The 12,775-nt window shown below is 55.8% G+C and overlaps 1 protein-coding gene and 1 long non-coding RNA gene across 11 annotated transcripts in view; one reads left to right on the top strand and one right to left on the bottom strand.

The window, feature by feature from the left end:
• The window catches only part of Camta1 (calmodulin binding transcription activator 1), an 814,893-nt gene that overhangs the window by 734,553 nt on the left and 67,565 nt on the right, over nt 1–12,775 (top strand). For all 10 annotated transcript variants that reach the window (XM_040734951.1, XM_040734950.1, XM_040734953.1 and 7 more), the window contains exons 10-11: nt 1,183–1,309; nt 8,091–8,225. In XM_040734951.1, coding sequence (XP_040590885.1) covers nt 1,183–1,309; nt 8,091–8,225 — 262 coding nt within the window. The remainder of the gene's footprint in view (nt 1–1,182; nt 1,310–8,090; nt 8,226–12,775) is intronic.
• Nucleotides 7,743–10,265, bottom strand: LOC121135776. The gene is made up of 2 exons (XR_005872887.1): nt 9,299–10,265; nt 7,743–8,951 (listed from the first exon to the last, which is right to left on the bottom strand). It is a non-coding gene; the product is annotated as an uncharacterized LOC121135776 (long non-coding RNA).

The following is a 12,775-nucleotide window of genomic DNA, read 5'->3' on the forward strand; positions in this document are numbered from 1 at the left end:
CCCCCTGCAGGGAAAGGTGTTTACTTGTTTGGGGGTGGGGTGGATGAGCCTCTAGGGTGGGTCTATCCAAGGTTAGCCAGGAGAGCCAGAGGCCAGCGCCCCTGCCCTCTGCATCCCCGGGGCAGAGCATCCTTCCACCCTGAATGACCAGCCTCTCTTCTTGGCTAAGCCGTAAGTAGGGGACCTCTAGCCTCCTCCACCTGGGGCTCTGGAGAAAGAGAGAGAGAGAGAGAGGAGGTGCCATTAATCACAACGGGAACAATGGCCCTGACAGGGTTTTCCTGGGAGCAACCACATGAGGCTGCTTGTCCTGCTGGCCAGAGCAGGTTAGGGAGGGCCGAGCCTTTCTGATCCTGTCTCACGCCCGGCACCTTGGGTCTGTGAAGACAGTTTTCCATCCCCTGGAGCTGAGGAAGGTCAGCTGAGGCCCTGGCCAGGCTTCCAGGCTGCTGCCTGCATGTGTGGTGCAGGAGTGCCAGCGAGGGGCCGTTCTTCGTGTCCACAGAGCTCGAGGCACCCCCGAACGACACAGCAGTCCCAGAACTGGAAGCTGGGCCTGGATGCCGGGTCTCAGTTCTGAGGGCTGCCTCTGAATTCTGAATGCTTCACTCCATTTTCTCCCCGAGTTCTCAACCCCACCCACCTCCTGAACTGCTCCCCTTGCCAGCCACACCCTGGGGGTCCTGAGCTTCCCTTCGGTTTCCTGCAGGAACATCTGTCCCTTAGTGGGGTGGGGAATGACCACACTGCTTCCACACCTGAGTCCCCTCCACCTCTCCCTACATGCATGACTGGAAGTTTCCCGTGTGCTTCCTGCTTCCCTCCCGGGGACCCTGCTGTCTCCTTCCAGGTGCAGCAGTGGCCTAAAATGGCTTGGGAAGCCTGGCTTTCAACTAATGCCCTGGAACCCTGAGGTGCACAGGGCAGTGTCAGGGTGCTGGGTGCCCGCTGAGGAAGGCCTCTGGCGGGTCAGGACAGCTGCAGGTCTTTCTTCTAGAAGGGATCTCTCAGAAGTCAGACTCAGAGAGCTGCCAGGGTATGGCTGGGAACCTGCATGTTTAGCCTGCTGTCCTCACCCCTCCCTCTCCAACTACGCCCGGCCTCGGCTGCAGGGGCCTCCCCCGCCCTGCAGCATCCCCCCCCACCCCGTGGCACTGCTCCATCTCCGTTCTCTCTCTGCAGGGAGGAGTGAAGGTCCTCATCACAGGCCCATGGCAAGAAGCCAGCAATAATTACAGTTGCCTGTTTGACCAGATCTCCGTGCCCGCATCCCTGATTCAGCCTGGGGTGCTGCGTTGCTACTGCCCAGGTGAGGAGGCTGTCTGTGCCCGGCGGGGGGGGACGGGGGGAGGGGGAGGGGGAGGGAGGGCCATGGGACAGACAGAACGGGAACAGTAGACTCTGAGTCAGCCTTGGGATGACCTTGAGCAAGTCGTGTCATCAGCCTGCTTTCCTCAGCCGTGAAGAAGGGTGCCCACAGGGTTATTACATCATCCGTTGGGGCTCATGGACCCTGTGTCAACTGGGAACCCCAGGCGTGCTCAATGGGGATTGTGAAGAAAACACAGCAAGGGGACTATTTAAAGACCCAATCAGTCGGGTGATGTAGCCAAGATGGCCCCAGCTGGGGCAGAGCCAAAGTGACGCAGGCAGGATCTGGCCTACTGCAGGACTGACCTCACTTCTGCCTCAGCCCTGGCCAACCTGAAGCTAGGGCAAGGGAGCTCTGGGCCGTGCATCCACAATACTAGTGCGTCTGGGGCACAGAGCAGGCCAGAGAAGTTCAGAGAAGCCTTCGGTGCGTCGGGGACTGTGGGCACACTAAGAATAAAGAGCAGAAGCTCCTTTGGGAGATTCACCCAGGGAAAAGGGCAAGCACACAAAATATGTTTCTGGTTTCAAGGCCTCTGAGACTCACGGGAAGCCAGTCAGAGCCCTACGCCCTCTGTGGCTCTGCCCTCTCTCCCTCATCCCCAGGGTTTAGCATCATTTAATTCATGAGGTCTTTAGAGCCCCTGTTTACCAGAGAAGTTTCTGAGGGACCCCAGACACCCAGGCATGTAAACGTGGTAAATTAAGTCAGACACTAATAACAAACCATAAAGAAATTTATTTTTCTGACACTTGATTAGTATCATATGATTTTATCACCTGCTAAAGATTAAATCTGACTTGTGTGCAACAAAATGGATAGATTTGTCTATTTTTCCACAAAAATATTAAATTCTTAGCCATTTGGCCAGGCAGTGGTGGCACACACCTTTAATCCCAGTACTTAGGCAGATCTCTGTAAGTTTGGGGCCAGCCTAGTCTACAGAGCTAGTTCCAGGACAGCCAGGGCTACATAGGGAAACCTTGTCCTGAGGGGAAAGAAAAATCTTGACTATTTGATATCAAAGGGCATAGAACATCTCCAGTATATTCCAGTTGATCAATATCTTGATTTTATAATCATCAGCACTGAGAACACCAATTTACATAAACATGTAGAACAAACTGGTAGACATTTGCTTAGGACCACTTTAGAAATTATTGGAAGTTCTGTCCTCATCCCCAACCAAAACTCATTTTACATTTTTTTTAACGAAACTTATCAGCAGCCTCTAAAAGCAAGCCTTCTAGTACAGCACCATCCAAACGGACTAATTTGATGCTTATGTGCTGAGAAATGACAGCAAACATTTAGTCTCCCATTTCAAGTAATTAAGCCGTGTTTCCATCAGAGCAGAGAGAACTTGGTGTGCACAGGGAAAAAAACTCTGCCGTTCATTACAGGCAAGTCCCAGACCAACGCTGAGGTGTCCCAGGCAGTGTTCGCTGGTGACATGTGCCAGAGCAGACCACACGTTATGTACTCAGAACCGAGTGTCGGTAAAGTCACCGATCCAACATGGACAGGGACTGCCAGGGGCAGCTAGGAGCCCCTAGCTGGGATTTTGGTTATTGAGGGTTTACAAACATTTTACTGTTGCCAGACTCCTCCCTGCGTCATTCCATTTGGCAATGCCCCATGGTATCATAGCCCACGATTTAGGGAGCTGTGATCTACTTAGATTACTATCTCTGTCTGGCTAACTCTGTCCTTGACCCTCTGGCCATACCTACTTCCCCTTTAGCCTGTGGGCCCCACAAAGGCAGAAGAGTGTGTCTTTCTTAGTCACTGTCGTGTCCCCAAGGATAGCAAAGCACCTTGGGGTACTGGAGGTCTGTGACGGAGTAACTGAGTCTCCAAGAGTTTGAAAGCAGTTTGGAAAACAAACAAACAAAACCTCGAGCTTCCTGTTTGCTTGGGTGAGTCTGGGGAAATCCTTGTCTCTCGACACCACGTCACTAGCTGCCCGGACAGCTTGTCCACCTAGCCTGGGCAAGGAGCGGGAGAGGCAGAACAGAGAGGAGTTGGGGAAGGCAGAGGGACAACAGCCTACGTTGTCTGAGGGAGCTTGTGAAAGGGGGTGCTTCTACAGAGGGCCAAGATGGGGACGGAAACCAGGTGCTCCTGGGCGGACGCAGGCTGACCGGGGCTGTGCTGGCCCACAGAGATCCCCAACTCTCCCCTGTGGTCTCTTCAGTGCCTGCCTGTTTTTCTGCCCCATCCCCTGTGCGACTCTGGAGCTTCCAAACCAACCATTCCTCCTCCACCACCTCTGCCTCCTCTCCCTCCCCCCTTCCCCCCCACCCCTGCTTCTCATCTTCCTCCTCGCCCCTTCTTCCCACCCCACCACCCTGCCCCCGTCTGCCTTCCTACGCAACCCGCCAGATCAAACTGCCCTGCTTCAGGGGGGTTGGCATCAAAAGCTCAGCTCAACCTAATGCCTCCTTCACCCTGCATGCCTCAGGCATCCAGGACTGGTGCCTACAGCAGCCCCCACCCCCCACCCCCCACCCCCTCCACTCCCCACCCCCCCACTGACCCAGCTCTCGCCAGCTCCATGGCTGTCTCCAGAGGGCCTTCCCAGCCCCAGGTCCTCCCAACAACCCTGCTGAAATTGGACAGCAGCCATCCAGATGGTCACCCTGGGCCAAGACAGCCCATCCCAGCACAGAGGAGAGGGCGGCGTGCTATTAAGCTGTCCTCTGTGCGCCTGCTGTGGAAGGAGACTTGCTTGGCCTATAAATAGATGTAGCATCCTGTACCTGGCTAAATCCCTAGACCTTGCCTCAGGTTCCTGACAAAGGACTGGGCTTTGCATGACCTCTGTGTCCCAGGTCAGGACCCAGAGGATTCTGGGAGCTAGAGTCAATCCCACCCAGGTGTGTCCTGGTCAGTCACAGGCCATCTGTGTAATAACTTCACCTTGGAGACTGGTGTCTCTGAGCCTCGGTCTTTAGAGACTTCCTTCCAGGTGGCTGGGAGCACGAAATGACGAAGGGTCTTGAAGCTCTTGCCTCTAGTGCTCCCCTCACAAAGGCGCTGAGGGGAGGGGACCAGGGCTCTTCCAGTCTCTTTGGGTATTTCTCCTGACCTCACTGCACTTCTGGGTCCCAGTGCTAATACACAGAGTCCACTTTGCGTAGTCACTGGGACACTTCTAAAATATCCTACCTCCAACCAGATACTGCAAAACTAGAGGCTGAGCGCCACAGTCTGACTGCTGGGCACCTCCTGTTGGCAGCCAACCTCACAGAGCATGTCCCATGAGGATGTTATCAGTTTTAACATCCCCATTGAAACAGGTTGGGTGTATTGATTGGTCGGTTTGCTCATTCATTATTTCATCATTTCCGAATCATTCGTAAGAGTCTTCTGCTTGCCATGGATTGAGTGGATGCCTAGACTGAAGCCCCTGGGGGTACCTGACTCAAAGAGCTTCTAGTCCAAAGAGGCTGGGTCAAGTCAACCATTTACACCCTAGGGAGGTGATACAGCTGCTAGGGATGTCATCCTGGGGTCTCCCAGAGGATACTGACGCTGGTCTTAAAGGAGAAACACCAGACACTAGAACCAAGCTGGCCTTGCCAACGGAAAGGGTCTCAAAGGCAGGTGAACACGAGCCAGGCCACCTCAGAGGCTGAGGTTGGGAAGGGAGAGAAGGTCCGGAGAACCCAAATGCCAACCGCCTGGCAGCCTGGTGCGCCTGCCTGGGCAAAACCAAACCTGACAGAGAACAGAGCTCCTCCAAGTTCACGCTGCAACAGTAGGCACTCGACTGGGACTGTCCTGAGCCCAGGGGCAGTCAGTCAAGTCAGGCCACTGAGCAAGGGCGATGCCTGCAGTGGAACTTCCACCAAGGTGGCCTGGCAACATTCTGTGGGCAAAAGGTGGGAGGGGGGTCTACCAAAATGTCTGCGGGCTTGCCAGCCCCACCTGGCCTCCTAGGACGTCATCAGAAGGCAGGAGGTGAAACCCTGAAGTGAGCAGAGCCCGTGTTAAGACAGCCCACTTAGAGTTGTGGATGGCTAGAACAGGATCTTGACGTTGACCAGGACCCTTGGACATGAAGGACTGGACTGAAGTCTCAGCTGCTGGGGGCTGGCGCCGCTGCTACAGGGAGACAGAAAGTAACAAAGTAGCTAAGACACACGATGAGGGCAAGTGGAGAGGACCTACACAGTAGCAGTTCCTCCTCCCGCACAGGAGGCACATCCCCCGAAGGCTGGCAGAGGGACCGCACCCCGCCAGTCTTGGAAAGGGTGGCAGAAAGTGTCATAACGGGACAGCAGGCAGATGATGAGGGGAGCACAGAGGCCTGGAGGCAGGGAGGGGTTCGGCAAACGGAAGTCTAATTTAATTGTACTTGCATGGGAAGTCAATGGTTTTAGGCGGCAGAGTGATTTGTTCTAAATTACGGATTTAAAAGATATATTAAAAGATGGGTGTGCAGCCGGGTGGTGGTGGCGCACGCCTTTAATCCCAGCACTCGGGAGGCAGAGGCAGGCGGATCTCTGTGAGTTCGAGGCCAAGCTGGACCGACAGCCTCCAAAACAATACAGAGAAACCCTGTCTCGTAAAATCAAAAAAATAAATAAATAAAAAAGATGGCTGTGCTAGCACCTACCTTTAATCCCAACACTGGGATGGGGGAGGCGGGCGGAGGCAGGTAGATCTCTTAGTTTAAGGCCAACCCGATCAACATAGTGAGTTCCAGGTTGGCCAAGGCTATATAGTGAGACGCCGACTTTAAAAAAAAAGATTATTCTGGGAGAATGGGTTAAGAAGAGCAATAACCTAAATGGAAAGGCCAGGGGGGCAAGGCTAAGGGTGATCTTTAGGGAAGAAGACTCCCCTGGCAACTAACCTCCTCTAAGGGTGCTGCAAGACAGCCTCCCACAGGACAGCCTCCCCACCCGGATGCCCCGAGAGCCTTTGCAGCAGAAACATTGATGCCTTCAGCAGGAGGCCCTAGTGTCAGCACAGGCAAGGTGTGGTCATTGACAAGGGCAGAAGTGGAAGCCGTGGAGACAGAGGAATGAATGGGCCCAGGAGCTGCTGATTGGCTATCTGAGGGAGACAGGAAGTCAAGGGAGCTGGGCCTGACACCTTCCACACGGCAGCAGGGCCCCCTGTACTGCATATCTGAGGATGGAGGGGATGCCCTAGAGTCTGCCACATTCATCAGTGCTGAGAGTTGTATAGATGACAGGACAGAGTGACAAGGAACCATGGTGGGGGGGGGGTCTTCCGCTGGGACACCGGACACCAGAGACTGCAGCCTCCCCACCTTGAGAGTAGAGCTGCTGCGTGGGATCGTAGCCCTGCCTTCCTGCTGGCAAACCAGGCATGTCTGCCATCTTGGAGTTTTGCCCAGCGATGCAGTTAGATGACATTAGACTCTGGGCACTGTTGGGGATCCCTGTCCAGAGAAACATCACGGGAGGTCCTACATGGCCCTCACTACCATGGAGCCCGCCCTTCCAGATTGTGTCCTGCATCAGAGCAGGAAAACCTACTGGTCACACTTGGAGAGTGATGTCCCCAAGATCTGCTTCCCACACACCTCAGCTGGAGAGAGGCCACGGCCGATGAGTTGGATTTCCCATCGGAAGTGGGATCTACAAATGTCCTCTGGGGGAAGCCAGAGCTTTACCCTGTCCTAGGAGCAGCTGACTTGGACAGCTTCCTCATCCCTGTAGGCTTCTGAAAGCCAAGAGCCCAAACAGTAACACGATCCCCGCGTCCTCCCTGGAAATCCGGCCGGCCAGCCTGGGGTGGCCCTGAGTATTGGTGTCCCAGCTCCAGAAGAGCAGTGCCCAGAACACATAACCTGACCCCTATTAGGGGAAGTAGCCCTAGCATAGCCACCACTGCCTATGGACATCTTTGGGGACCACAGTACAGCCCCCAAGATATCAACGGAGACCACAGGACAGCAGCCTCCACCCCAGCAGAAGTAGGTCTCTGCCTCCGACTGGCCTTTCTCCTGCTAATGAGAATATTTCCTTCCCTTACCCAGCTCATTCAGGAGTGGCCGAGCCCCGAGTTTGCGCTAGATTACAAGCCCTTGCTTTCCCAGTCATCAGAAGGCAGCACAATGATTTGTGCTAGCATCCCCGACTCAGTAGCTACCTGGCCCACAGCATCTCTGGCCGACAGGGGCCACAGTAAGGACCACAGATGCCGAGGAGCCCCCAAAGCATTGGTGATGCTGTACGAAGTGAGTCAGGACACCGCTGCAGGAAGAGGCAAAATAAATACAAATCATCAGATATCCAACCCTGGGAAGGATGGACGGGGCAAGTCACCTGTGCTGAGCTCAGGTCCCTTTCCATCTCAGGGAGCACAGAAAAACCAGAGGCTCCCCGGGTGTGGTGGCACATACCTTTAATCCCGGGACTCGGGGGTTGAGGCAAGCAGGTCTCTGGGAATTTGAGACCAGCATGATCTACATAATTCCAGGCAAACTAGGACCATACAGTGAGAACTTGTGTCAAAAACAAAGCAAAACAAACAAACAGACAAGCAGAAGTTCCTCTGGGGATCCTAGCCAGACACTGGCTGAATCTGGAGCCAAGGGTTTTCCCAAATGTCAACCTTGGGCCTTATGGGATAGGCAGGCATAATAACCGGTTATTAACCCTGAAATTGGTTGTTAACTGAAAGAGGGTTGATGAGGAGGGGCGCTCAACCTGACCTCTCTCTTTCTGACTTTCAGCCCATGACACGGGTCTTGTGACCCTACAAGTTGCCTTCAACAATCAGATCATCTCCAACTCGGTGGTGTTTGAGTACAAAGCTCGGGCTCTGCCCACACTCCCTTCCTCCCAGCACGACTGGCTGTCATTGGACGGTAAGGATGGTGGCGGCGTTCTGGTTACCTTGTTGGGTACAGAGGGAGAAGAAGAGTTGATGTATAGGCGTGAAGAAAGAAGGGTATCGCGGGTCAGCCAAGGGAGGACCTTCTGAGTCCTCCCATCGCACTGTGTAGATGCCATCGGTCAGCCTGGGTCTAGTCACAGGCTCGCCCCATCTTAACTCAGCCCCTCTTGGGGACAGATGAGGTTTGTGAGGCTGGCTCACGGCTGTCACTCCTGTCAAGGTGTCTGTGTAGTAAAACAAGCTTCCAGGAACTGTGAGGGCCCCAGCAGCAAGTCCAAACAGCTGCTATGCCCCTTCAATGCTTCTGTATTTCCTACAGGAAGAAGGTCCTGGAGGCACGGCCCAGCCCCACACCTCCTGGACAGGATAGCAGTGTGGGTGTTGTGGGAGTACCTCAGGCCCAGGCTTTACTGGGATTCAGAGGCTTGGGTCGCCAGACTGTGTAAGTGAGATAACTAGCCATGCCTCCTCCCGGAAGCTCACCACTCCCATCGCCCCAGCATCTTGGCTGCTTTTATTCAAGTCTCTGCCCTGTGTAGCTTCTAAGACAGGCCCCAGCTCTTGATTGTGGCTGAGATTATACTGCAAAGGAGGTGGTAGGAGTTTCTGGCCATGGAGGGGCAGAGGCTTCCAGAGTCCATGGCTGTGGCCTTGAGTTGATGGATAAGTTTCTTTCACCCAGGGTGCGACAGAGTCTCTGCAGGAAAGAAAAAATATCACAAAGACAGGCTAAGGGACTGCAGGGTTAGAGGCTGCCTGCCTTCCCTACCTAGGCACAACGCAAGCCCTGGGTACAAATCCAAGACCTAGGCCTAAGTATCCGGGGAGGTCATAGAGGACATGGGGTACCTTTGTTGGAAGCTGCAGCCATGCCTGGGTGTCAAAGGACTAAGTACCACTCCCACGCAGTAACCATATGGCCTTCTGACTTCAGCCTTCCTCCCATTGGCTGCCCTATATATACAGGTCTTTCTAGAATTCAGTGTGTTCAGCCCAAACTTATCCCTGTCCCTGCCCCCACCCCCTCCCCAGGCCACAGGATACCTGGCGGCTGCCCTGGCCCATGAACTCTCCAGAGCTACTCCCAGAGGTGGTTTGGGGTCAGCAGGCATCCGCACCCTGGCAGCACTGCCTGGGAGCACCGTGCTGGTCTTGGCAGCGTCCGAGGCTGAGGCTGGAGCCAGTTTGAGCTGATGACCTGCAGTATGTAACAGAGAAGGGTAGGGTGACCAGGGGCTCCTCTTCAGGAAATCCGGTTTCAGTTTTGCAGAACAAATGGGGAATGGAGCAGGCAGCTTCTCGGAGAGCCCTGGCTCTCCTGGAGTGACCCAGTCAGCCTTGCTAGGGTAGAACCCAAGGATGCTGGGACCAGTCTTCCGGGACAGTGGGGCCCTGGCTCTCCTGGAGTGACCCAGTCAGCCTTGCTAGAGTAGAACCCAAGGATGCTGGGACCAGTCTTCCGGGACAGTGGAGCCCTGTCTTGCAAGCAGGGTCTCAGGCTAAGCAATGCCTTCAAGCACACAAAACATCTGCTAGTCCCTGGAAGCCCAGAAAGCCAGGTGTGCCTATTGGTTCTTATAACTAAAGGAAGGCAGGGAGGATACTGTGAGAGCAGCCCGACCGCCTCATAACAACACACCCCTGGGTCCTAGGCCACATCAAGCCTTTGGGAGTGGACCTGCTGCGAGCTGGGCACCAGCCTCCCAGCAGCCTCCTGCTCCAAGACTGAGTGCTCTCTTCTATAGGCCTGCAAGCTGAAATACCCTCAACCCCTTGGCACATGACAGGAGGGAGAGCATCATGGCCTGGGCATCTGAGCAACACTGGCTTTGTTGCCATTCAGGACCCAGTTGGAACCCTAGCCCCACACATATGGGAGCTGCCCTGAGAGACTCTGGTCCTACCTGGTGGGGGAAGGCCAGCCTGCTGTCCACTAAGACCCAGAGCACCTCAGAGGGACCTGGTAGCTTTCCTTTCCCTTTGTTCTTTCAAGTAATGGGAGGGGAGAAGAGATGGGGGTCGGCTGGACTGTGAGACCCCACCCGGCTGGGAATCCGGGAGCATCCCCGGTGCTTCTAGAGCTCCTAAACGAATGTGCATGGTTTGCCCACGTTTCTCGCGGGGGAGGGGAGCAGCGCCGAGACTGCCTTGGACATAATCTGCCCCAGGGCTGGAGACAGCTGAGGCAGCCAGTAGGAGGGCGGGGGTCTCCTGGCCTCCTGCCAACCGGTTGGCTTGGCAGTGAGCTTTGTGTGGAGGCAGATGCTGCAGCCGCCGGGCGGTGGTAAGCTTTTCTCCCTTCCCTCCCTCTCTCGTGTCTGGGCAGCTCAGTCCCTGCCTCGCCACGGTCACTGGGCACCTTCTCCACCACAGCTCACTAGACAGCGCGGGGGGGTGGGGTGGGGGGGTGACATGTGTGCAAAGGCGGGGGTGGGGCCAGGAGACTGCAGCACCCAGAGATTTGGGGCAACGCGGGCGGGCGGAAAGCGCGCTCCGTGCACACACTCGCTCTCCTTCAAGCGCGCGAGCGCGCAGCCGCAATGCGGGGTCTTTTCGCGCGGCGACTGGTGACGCTGGTCCCGTGGGGTTCCAGTGCGCGCCGGCTGCCGCAGAACGGCGGGTGTTGTTCATAGGAAGACTGCGAAGTCCTTCCTAGCTGGGAAAAGGGACCGGGATGCGCAAAATCGCCGGGATTGCGGGGCTGGTAGCCTTGCTGCCCCTACCAGGCATCGCCCTCCTCCGACTCCGGGGAGCGTTCTTTGCCCCTCCCCTGCCTCTGAGCCGAGGACTGTTTGGGGACAAGAAGTTCGGCCTTTACGGATTTTAAACAATGGGCTTGTTTACCAGATTCAAGGCCAGGTGGGGGCGCCTGGTCCCTCAGCGCAGAGCACTAGCGCCAGGGAGCGATGCGCGTGCACGCAGCAGCTGCGGCTCCGCCTTTGTCCTCCTGGCGATCTTTGTCTCCGCCGCAGTCTTCGTCCCCAAAGCTTCGTCTTTGTCTGCTACGCAGCTTTTGTGTCCGCAGCCCCGCCCAGCAGAAAGCGATTTCCATCTAAGTGGGGTCTGGTGGCGCAGATACCTTATGTCCCCAAACCTCCGCTAAAACAAGACCAGCAGGCGGGAGGGAAGGGGCTTACAGAAGGGGGAAGCGCAGATACCTCAGCCTGGAACCTTCCTGGCTGCCACGCCCTCTCGAGACCTAGGGGGTTTCTTCAGATCAGTTCCCCCACTGGGCGCTCGGAATAAGGCCCTGTCTACCGAGCGATTTCCTTAGTGGAAGAAACGCCGCTTGAAGCCTGAGCGGGCAGGCATCAGCCAGGCTAAGAGGGATGGAAGGTGTATCCCAGCAGGAGAGATCAGAGCCGAGGAAAGCCTCCATCTTTGCCCAGACTCTGAGTACTGCCACTTTCGCCATTTCCACCCGAGGTCCAGATCCAGAACAAGTGCCCCAGGTTATTTGCACCCCAGGACCCCAAGATGGTCAGAACAATAGGGCCTGCAAGAGGGCATTCACTGCTCCAGGCTGGAGGGGGACAAGGCACAGAGGTTTGTTTCTCAGGAGATGGACTGGGTAGGGCTTCTGGGAAGCGTCTCCTCTGCCTGCCAGGGCTCTGCGAAGATCTAAGGCTATCTCGTCTGTATTTGTGTTCACGAGAGAATATGCCCAGGCTACTCACCACTCCAACCCTGGAGCTGAGGACACAGTAGGCAGACGCTCATCTGACCACAGACATTGGGGTACCTCTAGGTGACCTGTGTCCCTGGAAGGGACAGTGAGTAGAACCTGTGAGTGTCTTGTCTTTTTTTTTTTTCTAGTAGCCATCTGATTCTCCCAAAGAGTGGGCCAGGAAGACTCATGGGCTCCCTGCCCCCACTCCTAACCCTGCTGTCTCCTTGAACCTCCCTAAGCCGCTTAGGTTGCTGCACACACTTCTCTGACAGCTAGGAGGGCTGGAATGAGACATGGAGACAGCTCTCCAGGGCTGGTCACCTGGATAAGCCCGATGACTTCACCTCAGGGAGGGAGGGACCTCGCCATCATCTCAGGCAAGGAGGAAGCTGGGGCTGGGAGCTCAAGCTTCGTCATCCCGGTGTCTGCTTCCCATGCCAGCCTCAAGCAGGCCAGAGGGCTCCTTCAGCTCACAGGGCAGGGGAGGCTAGGCGCACACCCCTCTCCTGGCACCCTGGCTTTGGCCTGGCATCCGGAAGACCCGGACCCTATCTAGAGAGACAGAAGAAAAGGGAAGGCCTGGCCTTCTAGCTCAGTCTGGTCTGGCCTGCCCTCTGTGCAGACACATGGGAGAGGTGCAGCTGTGACCAGGTCTGGCCCTGGCATGTGGTTCCCTCCTGGCTGGTGTCTAACTCCAGCCTGTGCCCTCCAGGGCTGGGGGGATCGCATAGGCGTAGATACATACACTGCATACAATCCCCAGACTACTGAAACCGGGGCATCTGGAGGACCCGTGTGCTGTCTGGCTGTGGCACATGCTCCTGAGAAACCTCTGGGACACTTCTTCACAA

Source organism: Mesocricetus auratus, unplaced genomic scaffold (genome assembly GCF_017639785.1).
Source record: "Mesocricetus auratus isolate SY011 unplaced genomic scaffold, BCM_Maur_2.0 Super-Scaffold_100042, whole genome shotgun sequence".
Taxonomy (NCBI): domain Eukaryota; kingdom Metazoa; phylum Chordata; class Mammalia; order Rodentia; family Cricetidae; genus Mesocricetus; species Mesocricetus auratus.